The 24,864-nt window shown below is 51.9% G+C and overlaps 1 protein-coding gene across 2 annotated transcripts in view; it reads left to right on the top strand.

The window, feature by feature from the left end:
- The window catches only part of GRIK4 (glutamate ionotropic receptor kainate type subunit 4), a 299,033-nt gene that overhangs the window by 215,761 nt on the left and 58,408 nt on the right, over positions 1-24,864 (top strand). For both annotated transcript variants that reach the window (XM_066606079.1, XM_066606078.1), the window contains exon 6: positions 12,334-12,512. In XM_066606079.1, the coding sequence (XP_066462176.1) occupies positions 12,334-12,512 (179 nt within the window). The remainder of the gene's footprint in view (positions 1-12,333; positions 12,513-24,864) is intronic.

The following is a 24,864-nucleotide window of genomic DNA, read 5'->3' as shown; positions in this document are numbered from 1 at the left end:
CACGAAATAGAGCATCCCATCGGTAAACACATGTCCACAAAATAGCAACCTTCCAATCTACACCCCAACAGATGAAAACAATCAGGGTGTACCGGAAGCAACCTGAAAGCTGATTCAATGTCCGCCTTGGCTAACATCGCACCAGCTCCCGCCCGACGGACTAGATGCACCGCCCGGTCGAAAGACGCGTACGACACTGCCGCTTGCTCTTTCGAAATCCCGTCGTTGACCGAATCTCCCGCCGGAAAAGATAAATGATGGATAAGCCGGAACTTGCCCGGTTCCTTCTTCGGGACCAGCCCCAAAGGTGAAACCCGCAAGTTCCCGAATGGGGGTTCCCGAAATGGGCCCGCCATCCGACCCAATTCCACCTCTTTCAGTAACTTCTCCATCACCAACTCTTTGTTTTCTCGAGCCGATTTTAGCTTGTCGCAGAGCCTAAGGGAAAAGGTCGGGTTGTGCGGTATCCGGAAACCTTCCGTAAAGCCTAATCTAATTAGTCTTGACTCCTGCGTCCTGTGGTACCGGACGAGCCACCGCTCCAGGTACCTGACGTTCACTGGGGTTCGCTCCTGCGCTGGGCACCCCTGGTGTAGCTGCTGTCCTCTGTCGCCTAAAACACCGTACCGCGGAGTGTGCTCCTCCGCACACTGAGCACTCGTGCCGAAACTTACACGATGCGTAGAATCGGCAATGACCTTCGTTGAAGGCCCAGCACGATCCGGAGGGTTTCGGTGCCGCAGGTGCCTGCTGTCCACTGGCGCCTGCAGCGGTCCCCTGAAAAAACGGCTTTATCGGCTTTTGTGAAAGAATAAGCTGGATCCACACATCCGTTGCTTTCGTGGCCCAGCTTATGTTCCTCATTCCGGAAATACGACGACGAAAATCCTCGTCGTACCTCCACCACGCCGACCCTCCGTGCAGTTTATACGCGCTATGAATGGTGTTCATATACACCAATAATTCGGGACCCTTCTGTGGACTGTGTTGACAGGCTACGTGTGCCAACATTAAAAACGCCTGTAGCCAATTACCAAATGTTTTGGCTACTTTCGCTTTTCTATCGGTCCCACGTTTCGAAAACCGCTCCTTGTCGACAGCAATATGTTCCACCGACAGTAGTGACCATATGTCCACATATGTACTATTCTTAATTTTCTCAGTTATCTCTTCCGTCAAGCCCACCCCGAGCGGGGCTACCCCGCAGAAAAGTGTATCTGCGAACCTCAAACCGTCACCAACCAACTCTTCGCCCCTACGACTCGCCCCTTGCGAGCTCTCGGGTGCGTGAGCCAAACCTTTACCAACCTCGAAACGATTTACCAGCGCTTTAAGCGCCCCCATAAACTCTTCATCACACAACTCTTCGCCCCTACGACTCGCCCCTTGCGAGCTCTCGGGTGCGTGAGCAAAACCTTTTTCAACTCCAGAACGATTTACCAGCGCTTTAAGCGCACCCATAAACTCTTCGTTGTACTTATCACCAGATGTTACCGATACATCCCAAACATTCCTGTAATGTGACTCACCCGCCTTGTTCCTCCCTGGTCCCGCCAAGAGGAAGCTCGGGCCGGGTGGCGTTGATGTACGATCCCGCCTTTGGCCTGCGTGTCGTTCCGTGCCCAAATCCTGGGTGACACCACGGCTCCTCTGGCTCTGCGCACTGGATGCCCTACCGGCCGAAGATGCCATATTGTGCCTGCTACTGCGGGGGCCGTACCTATTATCTGCGGAAGAAGCCGGCGAGAGAGATGAAGTATCGCGTGAAGCCCGAGCGTCCCGCTCCCGGCCGCTGCGCCTATCGTATGCAACCGCCGCTCCTGCCCTTCTCTGTGCGTCCAGTAAAGGGGCCTTCCTTTTCCGACCCTCATCCTCTGGAGACACTGAGGAGCTCGTAGCTACCCGCGCTCTTCTGCCTGCCCTAAACCGCTGCGCCCCTTTTCCGCTTCTGCGCCCCCCCACCCCGCCATACTTACCTTGCCCTGCTGCTTGTTCCTCCCTGGCGCGCCAACTTGCTCGCTCCCTTGCCGAGCTGCCCGGTGAGCGCCCGCCTGTGTGCCGCTCGTGTCGGGCGCCCTGCCATCCGCCGGATGCCCCTAATGCCGCTGTTGCCTGCTGCTGCACAAAACGCCCCCGCCCCTCCCCCCCCTCCCCTCTTCAGGCAGAGGGGCTGTTGCCAACGCCCCAAGCCCACTTCTCATGTATACTATGCTGCCTGCACTGTCCTCACTATCCCTACCCTCCCTTCTATTTAGCCTCCTAACGCCTCTCTTTGCCATCCGACCCCCCCCCCCCCTTTCCCTCCCGCTACCTCCGCTTAGCTCTCCCTCCCCTCCGCTAAGCTCCTCCGGGCTGAACAGGGACTCGCTCCCGTAGCCCCTTGTGGCCTCCTTCCGAAGTGCAGGCCTCCCGCCAGTACTACTTCCGGCTCGCAGATCCCTCCGCCTGCTGAGGGAGACACGTGTCCCGCTCTCCCTCTCCTTCGCCATGACCCCCTGCACCGCCACGGGATTCCCCTTGCCCGCGCTGGACTTACCCGACCTTGGCACCGCTCCTCCGCTCCTGGTGAGTGCACCTCCGGCTTCCGCTCCGCTCTCGTCCCCACTCCTGCGCTCCCCAGACCTGTATGCGTCCGCCTGGCGCTGCGACCGCGCCGCTCCACTCCCGCTCGCTCCCGCTGCTCTTGGGCTGCTTCTGCCCCCTTTCTTCGGCGCTGGGCTGGGGCTTAACCTTGCCGGTGGTTGCCTTCTTCTTTGCGGCCTCCCACGTGGTTCTGTGCCGCCGCACTCCGCCGGTGGCTCTTCCTCCGCTCTCGTCTCCGGTACCGCCGCCGCTGTCCGGAACTCTTCGGCCATCTTCATGAGCCACTGGGGACCCTGGCTGGCCACAGCTTCACGAATTTGTTGTGCGAGATGCTCCATCTTCAGTCTTGCTTGCAGACCTCTCCTGGTGCGACTTCCCTCTTCTTTCTCCTTCTGAGCACTGACTCCTCCTCTTCCTCCCTCTCTCTCTCCTATCCCTCTAACCCTTCCCTTGGTCGCTTCCTTCCTCTCCATCTTGTTAGCCCCGCCTCCCAGTCCCCCACAGCTTCGTTAGACACTTTGCTGTTCCTTAGGACAGCTGCAACTGTGTCTTAAGTGAGTGACTTGGGATTCAAGGACTTTGGAAGAGTCACTTGTATTTGTTTTCTGCTTATTTATTTAATTTTTTGCATATATTACTTTCATCTACCAGTACGATCCCCAATTAAAGTGTGCTTCATGACTAACAATGCCGTCCAGTCTGCATCTTGTGCCATGTATGCCGTCCAGTCTGCATCTTGTGCCACGTATGCCATCCAGTCTACATCTTGTGCCACGTATGCCGTCTGGTGTACATCTTGTGCCACGTATGCCGTCTGGTGTACATCTTGTGCCATGTATGCCTTCTGGGGCACATCTTGTGCCACGTATGCCATCCAGTGTACATCTTGTGCCACGTATGCCATCCAGTCTACATCTTGTGCCATGTATGCCGTCTGGTGTACATCTTGTGCCATGTATGATGCCCTTGACCAGCCGGCTGCATACTGCTGTATGAGATGTGAGCGTGTTGCACATTTGGAAGCCCCGAGCCTGAATCTAAATGAACGGCTTGTAACCCTGAGATCCATTGGCATCATGGAAAGGATGTGAATCTTATATGAAGACAACTATAATCCCCCCAAAAATGTCAGTCCCACTCATCAACCGCTCTAACCACCCCGAAATAAATGTCCAGGACCGGACTGCAGAGATCATCAGTAAAATATGGTTTATTGAGAAATAATGAAAAAACAGAACATGAAGGAAGTGCAGCATCGATACAAGGGGGACCATCACCGAGGTCACATATACAAGGTCCCAAAGACAATCTTGCTCATGGTAACCTGCCATAGCTGCAGCCCAGCTCAGTGTCATGTACAGAGTAAAGTGCCCGTATGTTTCCGTGTATCAGACGCACCCCCAGGTTTCCCTCCCAAAACTCACAAAAAAATAGATGTTGAACATGGAATAGTTCGCGTTTATGTAGTTCTGTTCTGTGTTTAAACATCAGTAAAAGTCCTCATTACACTCCCCAGCCTTCCTCATCGCTGCCGGCAGGGTCTCTGCAGGTCTCCCCGTTCACTTCCTGTTTACAGGTTGCTATGGGGACCAAGCGCAGGGGACTACAGGCCCGGACGGGCAGCGCTGACAGGACATGGCGGGTGAGTATACGGTGGTTCTATGTGTGTACTGTGTATTGTGCTGTGTACTGTGTGAGCTGTGTGTAGGTACTGGTGTATCTGGTCTCCACCAGAAATATGGATGGAGAGCTGCACAGTGACAGGTAACGCCTTTGTTCTGCCCTGTTAACAACCCTCTCAGCTTCCAGCTTCTCTGTAGTGGCACTCAGCGCAGCTTCTCCCTGTCAGCGCAGCTTCTCCCTGCCCACTTCAGCTTCTCCCTGCTCACCGCAGCTTCTCCCTACCCACCATATAACTGGGTTGTAAGCGCTGGTAAGAAGAACCTGATCCCCATATCTGCATTCACCCCTGCGGCTGTTGGACTACCAGAGGGCAGCAGTGAATTATAGGCTGCGGCCGACAGAGGTGAGATATGTGCCCTTGTGAAGTGTGCTGTGTGCCCGGGGAACAGCGAGATGATAGGGGGAAAGTTACTGACTATCCCTGCCCTTACCACAGGTAAGCCTTCCTTCATGGCTGCAGCTGCCCCCTGTGCTCTCTCAGGTCCTGCCATCCTGGTGGCTTCTTGCTTCCCTACATGCCGGCAAAACATTGCAGGTGGGCGTGCTTGTGGCCAGAAGGTGTGTTTCTGGCAGCCAATGCAAAGTTTTGTGGGCGTGAACTAGGCGTTATCTTTAGCTCAGGCAACCCAAGCCATACTTCCGGTGTAGACAAGATACACCAGTGCCTGTGTAGTGTGTATGTAGTGTGTGTGGGACGGCGTCGAGCATACTCACCTAGCCGCTGCTCTCCCTCTCCCCGGCGCTGCTCTGTACTGCGCCGGCATGTTAACGTAAGTTTTGACTGGATCGCTTCCCATGAAAAATGTTGGCATCTTGTGTATAAGACGTGGGGGGATTTTTTGACAAAAAATTTTATCAAAAAACACGTCTAATACACGGAAAAATACAGTAAGTTTCGCCCGAAGCGAAGGGCCAAACGCGCACTTTGGGGTGCAGGAACTTCTGGGCCCTCGGTTACGTGGTAACACTTTAGCTTTGCTGCGCCTACTGCAGGTTACTATGAGCAGGACTTTCTCTGCGACCTTCTTATATGTGTGATGGTGATGGATTCCCTTGTATTGATGATGCATTCCTGTTTTTTAAATGCCTTTATTATGTATGTAATATATGTTTCTAATGATTATCTCTGCAGTCCGGTCTTGGACATTTATTTTGGGGTGGTTACCATGGAAAGGAGTTTGCTGCTCACTGAACCGACACTCGCTGGGGTAGATGTGGGGGTGGATGGTAGTAGGGGGTGCAGGATGAGCAGGCAGCTAGCTGGGTGACAGGAGGAGGGATAGAGGGAAGAGAGCCAATGCCGGTGGATGTCTGCTCCAATAAGCAGAGGAATAGGATCTTAGAGAAGGAGGTCCTGGTAGTGCGGGACTCAATTATAGGGGGGACAGACAGGGCAATCTGACACAAAGACCAGGATCATCCAACGGTGTGTTGTCTTCCTGGCACGCAAGTTCGGCACATCGCAGATCGGGTTGACAGATTACTGGCAGGGGCTGGTGAGGATCCAGCGGTCATGGTGCACGTTGGCACAAGTGACAAAGTTAGAGGGAGTTGGAAGGTCCTTTACCCCTTCCCTCCATATAACGTAAGGGTACGTCCTGGAGGCGGGATACTTCCTGCAGCTGGACGTACCCTTACGTCATAGGGATATCGCGCTCCCTTTGTAATGTTATCGGGCTCTCGCCATGTAATCGCAGAGAGCATGGCAGGTTGCCATGGCAGCAGGACGCCACCTACAAGCGTCCTGTATTGCTAGTGTCTATGATCGCTATACAAGCGATAAGGCATTGCAGGAGAGAAGTCCTGCACTGCCTTAGTATAGAGATAATCAGCGGTATGATGTGAGTCCCATCATACCAAAAAGATACTAAAAATGTGGGACAAAAAACCTTTTGGGGGGGCTTTTTCTCATATTAGCATTAAAAACCCCACATATTTGGTATTGTTGTGTCCGTAACGACGCGTACAATAAATTGCACATGCTTTTTATCCTGCACGGCAAAAAGCGTTAAAAAAATTCTAAAAAAACTGAGGCACAATGCTAATTTTTAGCATTTTGCCTCCTAAAAACGCAATAAAAGTGATCAAGAAAGCCGTATGTACCCCACAATGGTAATAATAAAAACTACAGCTTGTTTTGCAAAAAATAAGCCCTCATGGAGCTCCATCCATGGAAAAATAAAAAAGTTATAGGACTTTGAATGCAGTGAGTTTAGAAAAAAAAATCCAAAAAAAGAGTTTTTATTGCAGATAAGTGGAAAAACCTAAAAAAATATATATAAGAATTTTGGTATCGTTGTAACCGTACCGACCCGCGGAAAATGTATTGTGTCATTTATGCTGCAAGATTAAAGCTTTAAAAAAAAAAAAAAAAAATCTATGGCAGAATTGATGCATTTTTTCTCCCTGCTATCGTAAAAAAAAAAATTAAAGTTTTACAATGTAGTCTATGTACCCAAAAATGGTGCCGATAAAAACTATAGTTCGCCACGCAAAACACAAGCCCTTATACAGCCGCGTCGACGGAAAAATAAAAAAGTTATGGCTTTTGAAAAATAGAGATTAAAATCCGCCAAAAATCGTTACATCCTTAAACTCAAAATAGGTCGTGTCCTTAAGGGGTTAAAACTAATTCAGGGACCTAGGATGTAAGCTTAGGGCGAGGACCACGAAATAAATATTTTCTGAAATACTCCCTGTACTACGAGCCACACCAGAAAGGCATCAGGAGATTAGGGAGGTAAACAAGTGGCCCCCGAGTTGGTGCAGGAAGGAGGGCTTCGGGTTCCTGGAGAACTGGGCTGACTGCTGTCAATGGGGAGGGGGCAGCTGTGCTGGGAGAGAAGATGGCTAGAAGGTTGAAGAGAGTTTGAACTTCTTTCAAGTGCCCACCTCTGGGGCACTCTATACACATCAGCCCCTCTCTCCTGTCCTCACCTATGCACAGCTCTCATGCACTCTTTACCTTCTTGCTTAGCCTCAAACCCCCTAGTGCCACTAACAAAAATAACAGCCGCCCTCATAAATCTCCTAGCCATCTGCTAACCCTCTCTATCCTGCTGCTACTAGCTGCTGGGGATATCTCTCCCAATCCTGGCCCACCCTCCACTGCTCCTAGCTATCACCCCCTACCTGACTCACTAAGAAAATCCCCAAGCCCAACTGATAGCCCATGCATAGCCTCCCCTGACTCCTTTAAATGTGCCCTCTGGAACTGCCAGTCAGCATGTAATAAACTCCCCACCATCCATGACTTTTTTACTGCTAAATCTTTAAACCTGCTAGCTCTCACAGAAACGTGGATCCAGCAGTCTGACGCGGCCTCCCCTGCTGCACTGTCTTACAATGGCCTGCAGTTGTCCCATACCCCGAGACCAGATGACAGGCGTGGCGGAGGAGTAGGTGCTCTTCTTTCCCCGAAATGCACCTACAAGGTCATCCCCCCTGTACCCTCACTCACTTTCCCATCATTTGAGGTACATATGCTACGGCTTTTCCGCCCGCTGTCCATGCGAGTAGCAGTTATCTATCGCCCCCCAGGTGCTCCTCGCCTGTTTTTGGACCACTTTGCTGCCTGGCTCCCCCACTTCCTATCCTATGAAATTCCAACCCTCATCTTAGGTGATTTTAACATCCCCACTAATGACCCTATGTCCCCATCTGCCTCTCAGCTTCTTTCGCTCACCTCCTCCCTTGGTCTCTCTCAACTCACAGCCTCTCCCACTCACAGGAATGGCAACACTCTTGATCTGGTCTTCTTCCGTCTCTGCTCTGTTTCCAACTTCACTAACTCCCCTCTCCCGATCTCGGATCATAACTTCCTCTCTTTCTCTGTCACACTCCCTACCATCTCTCCAGACCCACCTACCTACAGTACCTACAGGAACCTTAAGGCCATTCACACCCATGACTTTGCTGAATCCCTACAGTCCTCTCTGTCACCCATCTCTCTCCTCTCCTGCCCCAACCTGGCTGCCGCTCACTACAACACCGCTCTCAAACATGCCCTGGATGAAGCAGCGCCCCCCAGAACCCGAGCCATTCGATGTAGAACACGGCAACCCTGGCTCACACCTCATACACGCTTCATCCGGCGGTGCTCTAGAAGTGCTGAACGACTGTGGAGAAAATCGCAAACGGCACCAGACTTCCTCCACTACAAATTCATGCTCAGAACCTACAACCTCGCCCTCCACCATGCCAAACAAGTCTACTTCACCTCTCTAGTCTCCTCACTATCCCACAACCCTAAACGGCTCTTTGATACTTTTCACTCCCTTCCCAGCCCTAAACCGCAGCCCCCGGTGACGGATCTCAGTGCTGAAGAGCTGGCTGCTTACTTCAAAAAGAAAATAGACGACATCCGTCAGGAAATAACTTCCCAACCCCAGACTAGCCCTGACCCTAGTCTTGTCAGCACTGCATCTAGCTCCTGCTCACTGTCTGTACTCAGACCAGCGACAGAGGAAGAAGTCTCCAAATTGCTCTTCTCTGTTCGCCCCACCACCTGCGCTAGCGACCCTCACACCTCCTCCGTTCCTTCTCCCCAGTGGTCATCTCCCATCTCACCACTATATTCAACCTCTCTCTGACCTCTGGCATCTTTCCCTCTTCTTTCAAACACGTCATCATATCCCCACTGCTAAAGAAGCCAACTCTGGACGCGACTGATGCTGCCAACTACCGACCCATCTCAAACCTCCCCTTCATCTCCAAACTACAAGAACGCCTGGTTAACTCCCGCCTTGTAAGCTACCTATCAGAGCACTCTCTCCTAGACCCCCTACAGTCTGGCTTCCGACCTCAACACTTGACAGAAACTGCCCTTACAAGGGTATCCAATGACCTACTGACAGCCAAATCGAGGGGCGATTACTCCCTACTGATCCTCCTCGACCTTTCTGCAGCATTTGACACTATTGACCACAAACTCCTCCTCAGTATGCTACGCTCCATTGGCCTAAAGGACACTGCCCTCTCCTGGTTCTCCTCCTACCTATCTGACCGCTCTTTCAGTGTCTCCTTTGCTGGCTCTACCTCCCCTCCTCTTCCCCTTGCTGTTGGGGTCCCCCAGGGCTCGGTCCTCGGCCCCCTTCTTTTCTCTATCTACACAGCCCCTATTGGACAAACCATCAGGAGTTTTGGCCTCAAATACCACCTGTACGCTGATGACACCCAGCTATACACCTCTGCCCGTGACATCTCTGCACCCTTCCTCCAAAACATCACTAACTGTCTGTCCGCTGTCTCTAACACCATGTCCTCTCTCTACCTAAAACTAAACCTCTCTATAACTGACCTGCTGGTATTTCCGCCATCTACTAACCGACCTCATCCTGATATCTCCATCTCAGTGTGTGGCACCATAACTCCCAGCATGCCCGCTGCTTTGGGGTCATATTCGACTCTGATCTCTCTCTTTTACCCCCTACATCCAATCTCTGGCCCGAACATGTCAGCTGCACCTCAAGAACATCGCAAGAATCCGCTCTTTTCTCACTGTGGAGACGTTAAAAACGCTTATTGTCGCCCTCATCCACTCCCGGCTCGATTATTGCAACTCGTTGCTGATCGGCCTCCCCGCACCAGACTCTACCCTCTCCAGTCCATCCTGAATGCGGCAGCCAGGCTCATCTTCCTGTCCAGCCGCTACTCGGACGCCTCTGTCCTGTGCCGGTCACTGCACTGGCTGCCCGTTAAATACAGAATTCAATTCAAACTCGCTACCTTCATCCACAAAGCCCTCCACAGTGCAGCGCCACCCTATATCGCCTCCCTCCTCTCAATCCATCAACCAGCCCGGGCTCTCCGCTCTGCTAACGAAACCAGATTGAGCGCCCCTTTAATTCGAACTTCTCATTCCCGCCTCCAAGACTTCTCCAGAGCAGCACCGGTCCTCTGGAACGCACTACCAAAGGCTACCCGAGCAATCCAGGACTCGCAGAACTTCAGGCGTGCTCTAAAAACACACCTCTTCAGGGAGGCATACCGCATTCCCTAAACAAACCTCTCTGTATTCCGCCTGATAACATGCTCCCTGACCTACTGACTGCAATCCCTGCTAGCCATCATAAACCGCTCCTGCAGTCACACCGTTTCTGCCGTCACACGGCTAAATGTCTGACCATTGTCTATGTGTATAGCATCGCTCACTCTCCACCTCGCCATACTGTGCACATCTCCAGCCCCTTTACCCTCTGTATCACCCCATTACTTGTAGTATGTAAGCTCGTTGGAGCAGGACCCTTACCCCTATTGTTTCCATCAACTGATTACTATATGTAACCGTGGTTCTGTAATGTTTGTATTTTGTCTTTCTGTATTCCCCCCCTGTCTATGTAAGCGCTGCGGAATATGTTGGCGCTATACAAATAAAGATTATTATTATTATTATTACTAGGAACTGGAGGGAGGGGCAACCAGAGAGATGGGGGGGGGGGGGGGGGGGAGATAGTGACCTGGGACTAAGTAATGGAAATTGGGTGGAGCGGCGGGAGGGGTTAGTAGAGTTAGAAGCGGCAGAGCAGTTTATAGGGATACACGATATAAAAAAATAACTAAAACCTTTTCAATTGTTTGGTGCTGGAAGTCTGACCAATAAGGTGATTAATGCTAGAAGTCTGACCAATAAGGTGATTAATGCTAGAAGTCTGACCAATAAGGTGACTAATGTTGAAAATCTGGCCAATAAGGTTGACAAACTGAAAGTAATGATGTCTGAAGAAAAGTACGACATAGTGGGAATAACGGAGACCTGGTTGGATGAAAGCTGTTACTGAATGGTGAATTTACAGGGTTACAGTCTCTTCAGAAGCGGTCGTAAAAAAACAGAAAGGGGGAGGGGTATGTTTTTATGTAAAATTTTGTTTAAAGCCCACACTATGGGAAGATATATGGGAGGGAAATGAACATGTGGAACCTCAATGGGTAGAAATACATGGAGGGAAAAACAAGAATAAAATCCTCCTAGGGGTTTTCTACAGACACCAAATATAACATAAACTATTGAAAATCTATTACTGAGGCAAATAAATGAAGCAGCAAATCACAATGAGGTAATTATTATGGGGGACTTTAACTATCCAGATATAAACTGGGAAGCCGAAACCTGCAGATTTCAGAAAGATAACGACTTTCTGTCAATTACTAAAGATAGATACCCAACTTGTACGGAAACCAACTAGAGGGGCGGCCATTGTGGACTTAATACTAATGAAACAGACCTGACAGAATAACAGGGGTGCAGGTTGGGGGGCCACATAGGAAATAGTGACCATAATATAATACATTTCATCTTGTTTTATAGGGCAGCTATGAAAATACTAAACTTTAGGAAGGCCAAGTTCCATCAGCTTATTGATGCCCTTAACCTTATTGACTGGGATCATGTGCTCAAAAATAAGAGTACGAACAATGAATGGGAAACGTTTAAGAACATCCTAATTACTTACTGTGAGCGGCTCATGCCTTACAGGAATAAAAGACTTAGTAATAGCAGAAAACCAATGTGGCTCAAGAAAGATGTAAAGGGGGCAATAAACAGCAAAATAAAATGTTTAAACTACTACAAGAATAAGGCAGCGAAGAAGCACTAAAAACCTATAAGAAAAAAATATATTATGTAAAAAACAGATAAAAGCAGCAAAGATGGAAACAGAGAGACTTATTGCCAAAGAATAAAACTAACCCTAAACTGCTCTTCAACTACATAAATAGTAAAAAGATTAATACTGAAAGTGCTGGCCCTTTAGTAAATAATGTAGGAGAAATTGTAGAAGGTGATGAGGAAAAAGCAAATCTATTAAATAGTTTTATCTCCAGTGTACAAAGGAACATGAAATGTCAGATGAGATGCAGAGTGATAAAGTAAACTCTCCACTAAATGTCACCAGTCTATCTCAGGGAGAAGTGCAGAGCCGACTTAAAAAGATTAAGATGGACAAATTGCTGGTTCCTGATGGCATACACCCCCAGGTTCAAAGGGAATTAAGTAATTCTGCACTCCTTCAGTAGTGGAGTTGGTAAACTGTTCCCTGGTCTTGATAATAACTGGACGTCTCATTTCAGGTCTCCTGAACCTTGAAAAGCTCCTCCGGCAGTTTCTGATTTCCAAGGACTGTCTCTCGGTCAGGATGCTTGATGATACCTGGGATCCAACACCCCTTCTTAAGGAGATTCGTGACGACAAGACCGGCACTATTATTATTCACGCCAACGCATCAATGTCCCACACGATTCTGATGAAGGTACTCTGCGCAATATTCATCCACCAAAGCCATAAAACAGGAATCTGGGGCTCCTATGTACTAATCCAATAAAAACTGTTAGGGCGGACACCCACTGGTGTTTTTTTCTCCACTGCGCTGTGAGAGTAAAGGTAAAGTCTTGCAGCGTAGTGTGGGGAAAAAAAACGGCATCATGCCAGGATATCGCTAGTCTTTTCAATGGGGCCAGTGGCAGCAGCGCTAGCCCCATTGAAAAGAGCTGGAGAATGCCGGGGACTTCTGCCACAGCTGTGACAGCTGTGGCAGGAGTTTCCTTCTTCCCCGCGGGGGCCGCAGGAATGAAGGCATCCTCTGTCACAGCTGTGGCAGAAGTCCGCGGCATTCTATCCCATTGCTTTCAATGGGATTGGCACTGCTGCTGATCCTATTGAAAGCAATGGTTTTTGCCAAGCCCCGAAGTATGATTATCCACCTCCTGAAAGGGCTGTGCTGATTGGCTGAGCGCTCAGCCAATAGCAGCTAGTGCTTAGCTATTGGCTGAGCGCTTAGCCAATGGCAGATAGCTCTTAGCTATTCATTCATAAATAGCAATATCTTAGCTATTTATAAATGAATAGCTAAGGGCTATGTGTCATTTGCTGAGCGCTCAGCCAATAGCTAAGCACTAGCTGCTATTGGCTGAGCCCTCAGCCAATCAGCACAGCCCTTTCAGCTCCCCGCCTGCTGAAAGAGCTTAATAGCAGTGCAGGGGAGCCAGCCGGAGGACGCATCTGAGCACCGGAGAGGTGAGTAATTTAAAATAAAAAAATTTTTAACACTTATTGCTGATTATCGGGGAAGGGCTTATATTTCAAGCCCTTCCCTGATAATCATACAGCGGGGCTTGACACAAAGCTGTGCTTTCAATGGGATCGGCAGCAGTGAAAGCAATGGGATAGAATGCCGCGGACTTCTGCCACAGCTGTGACAGCTGTGGCAGAGGATTCCTCCATCTCCGCGGTCCCCGCGGGGATGAAGGAAGCTCCTGCCACAGCTGTCACAGCTGTGGCAGAAGTCGGCGGCATTCTCCCTATGTTTTCAATGGGGCCAGCGCTGCTGCCGCTGGCCCCATTGAAAGCACTTGCGATATGCTGGTTCTATACCGGCGTCTTTCTTGCGCTGCGAGGCGAGAGTTTTCTCGTGCTCTCACAGCGCAAGAGAGAAAATATCGCCAGTGAGCGTCCACCCTTACCGTCGGCTGGGGTGACTGGATTGTAGGGAACTAGCAGTGGGCACAGCTCAGTCATGTAACCACATGTGTCACCAACATTTACCGCCACCTACGTATGGCAGGTCTGGGTCCTACACAACTAAACTCCATTGTTAGAAACTTTAGCACTACCATGAACGGCATTGGCTGCTGTCCCCATAACACGCTGTTCGTCTTCAGGGAAAGTTTTAGACAAAGTGTGCCACAGGGCAAAATTAAAAGTGGGGCCCGACATGCTCTTATCAGTGGGGCCCCAAATGCTCTATCAGTGCTGATATCTAGCGCTTCCATGGGCATTGCTATACTTATAAGATTAGGGGGCACAACCCCAAGGCATGCAGTGTGTCCCCCAACACACACAAACACTGACTTATAACAGTAATACACCAGGACCGACTATTACCGCCATACAGCTAGTAAAAGCTACTGAACAAAATGCACCATAGAAAGGCCAATATTAGCAATGATACCACTATACCAGGCCCAAATAATGCCGCCACACCATGACCGCTGCCATTACTACTACAAGTGACTGATATTACCATAGTGTTACTGGACATAATGCACTATAGAAAAACCAGTATTACTATTTATACTGCCATACACGGTCCAAATAATGCCGCCACACAATGGCTAGTACTGAACAACATTACCATAATGTTACTATATAAGAGCCACTGTACAAAGACCATACTAGCACCACACAGTGACCGGATAGTAGTACCGTATTTCCCCGAAAATAAGCTCTACCCTGATATTTTGGGATTTTCAGGGAGTCTTAAAATATAAGCCCTAGCTTGATTACCTTAAAAAAAAAAAAAGCAATACATTACCTAGCAGGCGCGGTCCGGGTCCTGCTGCAGCTCTTCAGAGCTTCGGCACGCTTGTATCAGTCCTCAGTCACTGACAGAAGATTGCTTTCTGGTTATGGGATTCATAAATTCCGCCTCCAGGAAGTGATTGCTGTGATTAGCTCTTGAGCGCTGCATTGATTGGCTGAGCGAGCTCGAGAACCAATCACAGCTATCGCTTTGTGGAGACGGGATTTATGAATTAGTCAATCATTGCCATGGCTCAGCCAATTCATGAATCCTGTGTCCACTACGCAATGGCCGTGATTGGGTCTTTGACCACTGCATTGATTGGTTCTCGAGTGCTGCTCAGCCAATCAGAGTCATCGCTTCTTGGAGGCGGGATTTATGAATCCTGTAACAAGGAAGTGATCTTCTGTCGGTGACTGAGGACTGAATCCAGCGCGCTAGAGCCCCGGAGACCAGCGGGAGAACCCGGACCGCACCTGCTGGGTAAGAATTATAAGACATCCCCCCAAAATAAGACCTAGTACCTCTTTTGGGGCAAAACTTAATATGACAGGGTCTTATTTTTGAGAGAAACACAGTAGAGACCAGCTCCACACACGTGCTCTGCAGACCGTGTAGATGAAACCAGTACAGTTAGATGCAGTGACTTGCAGGCGATGTCCGTTCTGATTGGAGTTGCTCACTTTTCCTATCTCTTCCATCTTGCCCAGACGACCATGAATATCTCTTCCAGTCTCAACTCGTCTGAAGTGTTTGCCACTCATACATCTTTGGCTCTTCACTTCTCCAGCACCCTACCCACCATTTATCCACCTACGCAAATATCCTGTCCTAGTGCTATCCCCAACTGAGTCTGCTGCTGCCCGCATTTTCCCTGTGTACCTCCCAAATACTGTAATTGAGCTGTTATGGTTAGGCTGCAAAAAATAGTGGCGCACAGCTGGCACTCCTGAAATCAATAGTGCCAAATAGTGTCCCCCACAAATATAATGCCCAACAGACTGCTCCCTGTGCCCCTCTGGTCCTTCTCTTTTACACTCTCCCTATGACCCCCTTATTTACATATTCTTCTCCCTATGGCCCCATTTCTCTTAAACGCAGCTCCCATTGTTACACAAACTGCTCCCCATACACCTTCTACTACACAAACTGCTCCCCATGCCTCATCTCTCTCACCGACTGCTCCCCATACCCCTTCTACTACACATACTGTACCCTATGGCCCCAATTCTCTGAAACACGACTCCCATTGCCTCCATTTGTTACACAAACTGCTCCCCATGCCTCATCTCTTTTACAGACTGCTCCCCATACCCCTTCTACTACAGACTGCTCCCCCTTCCTCGTGTCTCTCACAGACTGCTCCCTTGCCTCATCTCTCTCACAGACTGCTCACCATACCCCTTCTACTACAGACTGCTCCCCATGCCTCATCTCTCACAGACTGCTCCCCATATCTTTTCTACTAGACAGACTGCTCCCCCTGCCTAATCTCTCACAGACTGCTCCGCATACCCCTTCTACTACACAGACTGCTCGCCATGCCTCATCTCTCTCACAGACTGCTCCCCTGCCTCAGCTCTCTTATAGACTGCTTCCCATGCCCCTTCTACTACACAGACTGCTCCCCCTGTCTCCTATCTCTCACAGACTGCTCCCCATACCCCTTTTACTACACAGACTGCTCCCCATGCCTCATCTCTCTCACAAACTGCTCCCTGGACCCCTTCTACTACACAGACTGCTCACCCTGCCTCATCTATCTCACAGGCTGCTCCCCTGCCTCATGTCTCTCATAGACTGCTCCCCATACCCCTTCTACTACACAGACTGCTCCCCATGCCTCATTTCTCTCACAGACTGCTCCGCATACCCCTTCTACACAGACTGCTCCCAATGCCTCATGTCTCTCACAGACTGCTCCCCATACCCCTTCTACTACAGACTGCTCCCCATGCTTCATGTCTCTCACAGACTGCTCCCCATACCCCTTCTACTACAGACTGCTCCCCATGCTTCATCTCTCTCACAGACTGCTCCCCATACCCCTTCTACTATATAGACTGCTCCCCCTGCCTCAGGTCTCTCTCAGACTGGTCCCCTGCCTCATCTTTCTCACAGACTACTCCCCATACCCCTTCTACTACACAGACTGCTCCCCATGCCTCATCTCTCTCACAAACTGCTCCCTGGTCCCCTTCTACTACACAGACTGCTCACCCTGCCTCATCTATCTCACAGGCTGCTCCTCTGCCTCATGTCTCTCATAGACTGCTCCCCAAACCCCTTCTACTACACAGATTGCTCCCCATGCCTCATTTCTCTCACAGACTGCTCCGCATACCCCTTCTACTACACAGACTGCTCCCAATGCCTCATGTCTCTCCCAGACTGCTCCCCATACCCCTTCTACTACACAGACTGCTCCCCATACCCCTTCTACTACACAGACTGCTCCCCATGCCTCATTTCTCTCACAGACTGCTCCGCATACCCCTTCTACTACACAGACTGCTCCCAATGCCTCATGTCTCTCCCAGACTGCTCCCCATACCCCTTCTACTACACAGACTGCTCCCCATACCCCTTCTACTACACAGACTGCTCCCCATGCTTCATCTCTCTCACAGACTGCTCCCCATACCCCTTCTACTACATAGACTGCTCCCCATGCCTCATTTCTCACAGATTGCTCCTCTGCCTCATCTCTCACAGACTGCTCCCCATACCCCTTCTACTACACAGACTGCTCCCCATGCCTCATTTCTCTCACAGACTGCTCCCTATACCACTTCTACTACACAGACTGCTCTCCATGCCTCCTCTCTCAAATACTGCTCCCCTGCCTCGTCTCTCTCTCAGACTGCTCCCCTGCCTCGTCTCTCTCTCAGACTGCTCCCCTGCCTCGTCTCTCTCTCAGACTGCTCCCCTGCCTCGTCTCTCTCTCAGACTGCTCCCCTGCCTCGTCTCTCTCTCAGACTGCTCCCCTGCCTCGTCTCTCTCTCAGACTGCTCCCCTGCCTCGTCTCTCTCTCAGACTGCTCCCCTGCCTCGTCTCTCTCTCAGACTGCTCCCCTGCCTCGTCTCTCTCTCAGACTGCTCCCCTGCCTCGTCTCTCTCTCTGACTGCTCCCCTGCCTCGTCTCTCTCTCTGACTGCTCCCCTGCCTCGTCTCTCTCTCTGACTGCTCCCCTGCCTCGTCTCTCTCTCTGACTGCTCCCCTGCCTCGTCTCTCTCTCTGACTGCTCCCCTGCCTCGTCTCTCTCTCTGACTGCTCCCCTGCCTCGTCTCTCTCTCTGACTGCTCCCCTGCCTCGTCTCTCTCTCTGACTGCTCCCCTGCCTCGTCTCTCTCTCTGACTGCTCCCCTGCCTCGTCTCTCTCTCTGACTGCTCCCCTGCCTCGTCTCTCTCTCTGACTGCTCCCCTGCCTCGTCTCTCTCTCTGACTGCTCCCCTGCCTCGTCTCTCTCTCTGACTGCTCCCCTGCCTCGTCTCTCTCTCTGACTGCTCCCCTGCCTCGTCTCTCTCTCTGACTGCTCCCCTGCCTCGTCTCTCTCTCTGACTGCTCCCCTGCCTCGTCTCTCTCTCTGACTGCTCCCCTGCCTCGTCTCTCTCTCTGACTGCTCCCCTGCCTCGTCTCTCTCTCTGACTGCTCCCCTGCCTCGTCTCTCTCTCTGACTGCTCCCCTGCCTCGTCTCTCTCTCTGACTGCTCCCCTGCCTCGTCTCTCTCTCTGACTGCTCCCCTGCCTCGTCTCTCTCTCTGACTGCTCCCCTGCCTCGTCTCTCTCTCTGACTGCTCCCCTGCCTCGTCTCTCTCTCTGACTACTCCCCTGCCTCGTCTCTCTCTCTGACTACTCCCCTGCCTCGTCTCTCTCTCTGACTACTCCCCTCCCTCGTCTCTCTCTCTGACTACTCCCCTGCCTCGTCTCTCTCTCTGACTACTCCCCTGCCTCGTCTCTCTCTCTGACTACTCCCCTGCCTCGTCTCTCTCTCTGACTACTCCCCTGCCTCGTCTCTCTCTCTGACTACTCCCCTGCCTCGTCTCTCTCTCAGACTACTCCCCTGCCTCGTCTCTCTCTCAGGCTACTCCCCTGCCTCGTCTCTCTCTCAGACTACTCTCCTGCCTCGTCTCTCTCTCAGACTACTCCCCTGCCTCATCTCTCTCACAGACTGCTCCCTATACCCCTTCTACTACACAGACTGCTCCCCATGCTTCATCTCTCTCACAGACTGCTCCTCACACCCCTTATACTGCACAGACTGCTCGCCATGCCTCATCTCTCTCACAGACTTCTCCCCTGCCTCAGCTCTCTCATAGACTGCTCCCCATACCCCTTCCACTACACAGACTGCTCCCCCTGCCTCATGTCTCTCTCAGACTGGTCCCCTGCCTCATGTCTCTCACAGACTACTCCCCATACCCCTTCTACTACACAGACTGCATCCCTGTCTCATATCTCTCACAGACTGTTCCCCATACCCCTTCTACTACACAGACTACTCCCCTGCCTTATCTCTCTTACAGACTGCTTCCCATACCCCTTCTACTACACAGACTGCTCCCCATACTCTTACTACACAGACTGCTCCTCATGGTTCATCTCTCTCACAAACTGCTCCCCAGACCCCTTCTACTACACAGACTGCTCACCCTGCCTCATCTATCTCACAGGCTGCTCCCCTACCTCGTGTCTCTCATAGACTGCTCCCCATACCCCTTCTACTACATAGACTGCTCCCCATGCCTCATTTCTCTCACAGACTGCTCCCTATACCCCTTCTACTACACAGACTGCTCTCCATGCCTCGTCTCTCTCACAGACTGCTCCCCTGCCTCGTCTCTCTCTCAGACTACTCCCCTGCCTCGTCTCTCTCTCAGACTACTCCCCTGCCTCGTCTCTCTCTCAGACTACTCCCCTGCCTCGTCTCTCTCTCAGACTACTCCCCTGCCTCGTCTCTCTCTCAGACTACTCCCCTGCCTCGTCTCTCTCTCAGACTACTCCCCTGCCTCGTCTCTCTCTCAGACTACTCCCCTGCCTCGTCTCTCTCTCAGACTACTCCCCTGCCTCGTCTCTCTCTCAGACTACTCCCCTGCCTCGTCTCTCTCTCTCAGACTACTCCCCTGCCTCGTCTCTCTCTCAGACTGCTCCCTATACCCCTTCTACTACACAGACTGCTCCCCATGCTTCATCTCTCTCACAGACTGCTCCTCACACCCCTTATACTGCACAGACTGCTCGCCATGCCTCATCTCTCTCACAGACTTCTCCCCTGCCTCAGCTCTCTCACAGACTGCTCCCCATACCCCTTCCACTACACAGACTGCTCCCCCTGCCTCATGTCTCTCTCAGACTGGTCCCCTGCCTCATGTCTCTCACAGACTACTCCCCATACCCCTTCTACTACAGACTGCACCCCCTGTCTCATATCTCTCACAGACTGTTCCCTATACCCCTTATACTACACAGACTACTTCCCTGCCTCCTCTCTCTCACAGACTACTCCCCATACCCCTTCTACTACACAGACTGCTCCCCATACTCCTACTACACAGACTGCTCCTCATGGTTCATCTCTCTCACAAACTGCTCCCCAGACCCCTTCTACTACACAGACTGCTCACCCTGCCTCATCTATCTCACAGGCTGCTCCCCTGCCTCATGTCTCTCATAGACTGCTCCCCATACCCCTTCTACTACACAGACTGCTTCCCATGCCTCATTTCTCTCACAGACTGCTCCGCATACCCCTTCTACACAGACTGCTCCCAATGCCTCATGTCTCTCACAGACTGCTCCCCATACCCCTTCTACTACAGACTGCTCCCCATGCTTCATCTCTCTCACAGACTGCTCCCCATACCCCTTCTACTATATAGACTGCTCCCATTGCCTCATCTCTCACAGATTGCTCCTCTGCCTCATCTCTCACAGACCCCATACCCCTTCTACTACACAGACTGCTCCCCATGCCTCATTTCTCTCACAGACTGCTCCCTATGCCCCTTCTACTACACAGACTGCTTTCCATGCCTCCTCTCTCTCACAGACTGCTTCCCTGCCTCGTCTCTCACAGACTGCTCCGCATACCCCTTCTACTACACAGACTGCTCCCAATGCCTCATGTCTCTCCCAGACTGCTCCCCATACCCCTTCTACTACACAGACTGCTCCCCATACCCCTTCTACTACACAGACTGCTCCCCATGCCTCATTTCTCTCACAGACTGCTCCGCATACCCCTTCTACTACACAGACTGCTCCCAATGCCTCATGTCTCTCCCAGACTGCTCCCCATACCCCTTCTACTACACAGACTGCTCCCCATACCCCTCATACTACACAGACTGCTCCCCATGCTTCATCTCTCTCACAGACTGCTCCCCATACCCCTTCTACTACATAGACTGCTCCCCATGCCTCATTTCTCACAGATTGCTCCTCTTCCTCATCTCTCACAGACTGCTCCCCATACCCCTTCTACTACACAGACTGCTCCCCATGCCTCATTTCTCTCACAGACTGCTCCCTATACCACTTCTACTACACAGACTGCTCTCCATGCCTCCTCTCTCAAATACTGCTCCCCTGCCTCGTCTCTCTCTCAGACTGCTCCCCTGCCTCGTCTCTCTCTCAGACTGCTCCCCTGCCTCGTCTCTCTCTCAGACTGCTCCCCTGCCTCGTCTCTCTCTCAGACTGCTCCCCTGCCTCGTCTCTCTCTGACTGCTCCCCTGCCTCGTCTCTCTCTCAGACTGCTCCCCTGCCTCGTCTCTCTCTCTGACTGCTCCCCTGCCTCGTCTCTCTCTCTGACTGCTCCCCTGCCTCGTCTCTCTCTCTGACTGCTCCCCTGCCTCGTCTCTCTCTCTGACTGCTCCCCTGCCTCGTCTCTCTCTCTGACTGCTCCCCTGCCTCGTCTCTCTCTCTGACTGCTCCCCTGCCTCGTCTCTCTCTCTGACTGCTCCCCTGCCTCGTCTCTCTCTCTGACTGCTCCCCTGCCTCGTCTCTCTCTCTGACTGCTCCCCTGCCTCGTCTCTCTCTCTGACTGCTCCCCTGCCTCGTCTCTCTCTCTGACTGCTCCCCTGCCTCGTCTCTCTCTCTGACTGCTCCCCTGCCTCGTCTCTCTCTCTGACTGCTCCCCTGCCTCGTCTCTCTCTCTGACTGCTCCCCTGCCTCGTCTCTCTCTCTGACTGCTCCCCTGCCTCGTCTCTCTCTCTGACTGCTCCCCTGCCTCGTCTCTCTCTCTGACTACTCCCCTGCCTCGTCTCTCTCTCTGACTACTCCCCTGCCTCGTCTCTCTCTCTGACTACTCCCCTGCCTCGTCTCTCTCTCTGACTACTCCCCTGCCTCGTCTCTCTCTCTGACTACTCCCCTGCCTCGTCTCTCTCTCTGACTACTCCCCTGCCTCGTCTCTCTCTCTGACTACTCCCCTGCCTCGTCTCTCTCTCTGACTACTCCCCTGCCTCGTCTCTCTCTCAGACTACTCCCCTGCCTCGTCTCTCTCTCAGGCTACTCCCCTGCCTCGTCTCTCTCTCAGACTACTCTCCTGCCTCGTCTCTCTCTCAGACTACTCCCCTGCCTCATCTCTCTCACAGACTGCTCCCTATACCCCTTCTACTACACAGACTGCTCCCCATGCTTCATCTCTCTCACAGACTGCTCCTCACACCCCTTATACTGCACAGACTGCTCGCCATGCCTCATCTCTCTCACAGACTTCTCCCCTGCCTCAGCTCTCTCACAGACTGCTCCCCATACCCCTTCCACTACACAGACTGCTCCCCCTGCCTCATGTCTCTCTCAGACTGGTCCCCTGCCTCATGTCTCTCACAGACTACTCCCCATACCCCTTCTACTACACAGACTGCATCCCTGTCTCATATCTCTCACAGACTGTTCCCCATACCCCTTCTACTACACAGACTACTCCCCTGCCTTATCTCTCTTACAGACTGCTTCCCATACCCCTTCTACTACACAGACTGCTCCCCATACTCTTACTACACAGACTGCTCCTCATGGTTCATCTCTCTCACAAACTGCTCCCCAGACCCCTTCTACTACACAGACTGCTCACCCTGCCTCATCTATCTCACAGGCTGCTCCCCTACCTCGTGTCTCTCATAGACTGCTCCCCATACCCCTTCTACTACATAGACTGCTCCCCATGCCTCATTTCTCTCACAGACTGCTCCCTATACCCCTTCTACTACACAGACTGCTCTCCATGCCTCGTCTCTCTCTCAGACTACTCCCCTGCCTCGTCTCTCTCTCAGACTACTCCCCTGCCTCGTCTCTCTCTCAGACTACTCCCCTGCCTCGTCTCTCTCTCAGACTACTCCCCTGCCTCGTCTCTCTCTCAGACTACTCCCCTGCCTCGTCTCTCTCTCAGACTACTCCCCTGCCTCGTCTCTCTCTCAGACTACTCCCCTGCCTCGTCTCTCTCTCAGACTACTCCCCTGCCTCGTCTCTCTCTCAGACTACTCCCCTGCCTCGTCTCTCTCTCAGACTACTCCCCTGCCTCGTCTCTCTCTCTCAGACTACTCCCCTGCCTCGTCTCTCTCTCAGACTGCTCCCTATACCCCTTCTACTACACAGACTGCTCCCCATGCTTCATCTCTCTCACAGACTGCTCCTCACACCCCTTATACTGCACAGACTGCTCGCCATGCCTCATCTCTCTCACAGACTTCTCCCCTGCCTCAGCTCTCTCACAGACTGCTCCCCATACCCCTTCCACTACACAGACTGCTCCCCCTGCCTCATGTCTCTCTCAGACTGGTCCCCTGCCTCATGTCTCTCACAGACTACTCCCCATACCCCTTCTACTACAGACTGCACCCCCTGTCTCATATCTCTCACAGACTGTTCCCTATACCCCTTATACTACACAGACTACTTCCCTGCCTCCTCTCTCTCACAGACTACTCCCCATACCCCTTCTACTACACAGACTGCTCCCCATACTCCTACTACACAGACTGCTCCTCATGGTTCATCTCTCTCACAAACTGCTCCCCAGACCCCTTCTACTACACAGACTGCTCACCCTGCCTCATCTATCTCACAGGCTGCTCCCCTGCCTCATGTCTCTCATAGACTGCTCCCCATACCCCTTCTACTACACAGACTGCTTCCCATGCCTCATTTCTCTCACAGACTGCTCCGCATACCCCTTCTACACAGACTGCTCCCAATGCCTCATGTCTCTCACAGACTGCTCCCCATACCCCTTCTACTACAGACTGCTCCCCATGCTTCATCTCTCTCACAGACTGCTCCCCATACCCCTTCTACTATATAGACTGCTCCCATTGCCTCATCTCTCACAGATTGCTCCTCTGCCTCATCTCTCACAGACCCCATACCCCTTCTACTACACAGACTGCTCCCCATGCCTCATTTCTCTCACAGACTGCTCCCTATGCCCCTTCTACTACACAGACTGCTTTCCATGCCTCCTCTCTCTCACAGACTGCTTCCCTGCCTCGTCTCTCTCAGACTGCTCTCCATACCCCTTCTACTACACAGACTGCTCCCAATGCCTCATGTCTCTCTCAGACTACTCCCCTGCCTCATCTCTCTCACAGACTGCTCCCCATACCCCTTATACTACACAGACTTCTCCCCTGCCTTATCTCTCTCACAGACTGCTCCCCATACCCCTTATACTACACAGACTGCTCCCCTGCCTTATCTCTCTCACAGACTGCTCCCCATACCCCTTCTACTACACAGACTGCTCCCCCTGCCTCATGTCTCTCTCAGACTGCTCTCCTGCCTCATCTCTCTCACAGACTACTCCCCATACCCCTTCTACTGCACAGACTGCACCCCCTGTCTCATATCTCTCAGACTGTTCCCCATACCCCTTATACTACACAGACTGCTCCCCTGCCTTATCTCTCTCACAGACTGCTCCCCATACCCCTTCTACTACACAGACTGCTCCCCCTGCCTCATGTCTCTCTCAGACTGCTCTCCTGCCTCATCTCTCTCACAGACTACTCCCCATACCCCTTCTACTACACAGACTGCACCCCCTGTCTCATATCTCTCAGACTGTTCCCCATACCCCTTATACTACACAGACTGCTCCCCTGCCTTATCTCTCTCACAGACTGCTCCCCATACCCCTTATACTACACAGACTGCTCCCCATGCCTCATTTCTCTCACAGACTGCTCTAAATACCCCTTCTACTACACAGACTGCTCACCATGCCTCATCTCTCCCACAGACTGCTCCCCATACCCCTTATACTACACATACTGCTTCCCTGCCTCATCTCTCTCACAGACTGCTCCGT

The sequence above is a fragment of the Eleutherodactylus coqui genome, chromosome 6, assembly GCF_035609145.1.
Source record: "Eleutherodactylus coqui strain aEleCoq1 chromosome 6, aEleCoq1.hap1, whole genome shotgun sequence".
In the NCBI taxonomy this organism is placed as follows: domain Eukaryota; kingdom Metazoa; phylum Chordata; class Amphibia; order Anura; family Eleutherodactylidae; genus Eleutherodactylus; species Eleutherodactylus coqui.
Note: the sequence above shows the minus strand (reverse complement) of the source record. Positions and strands in the feature narration are given on the sequence as shown.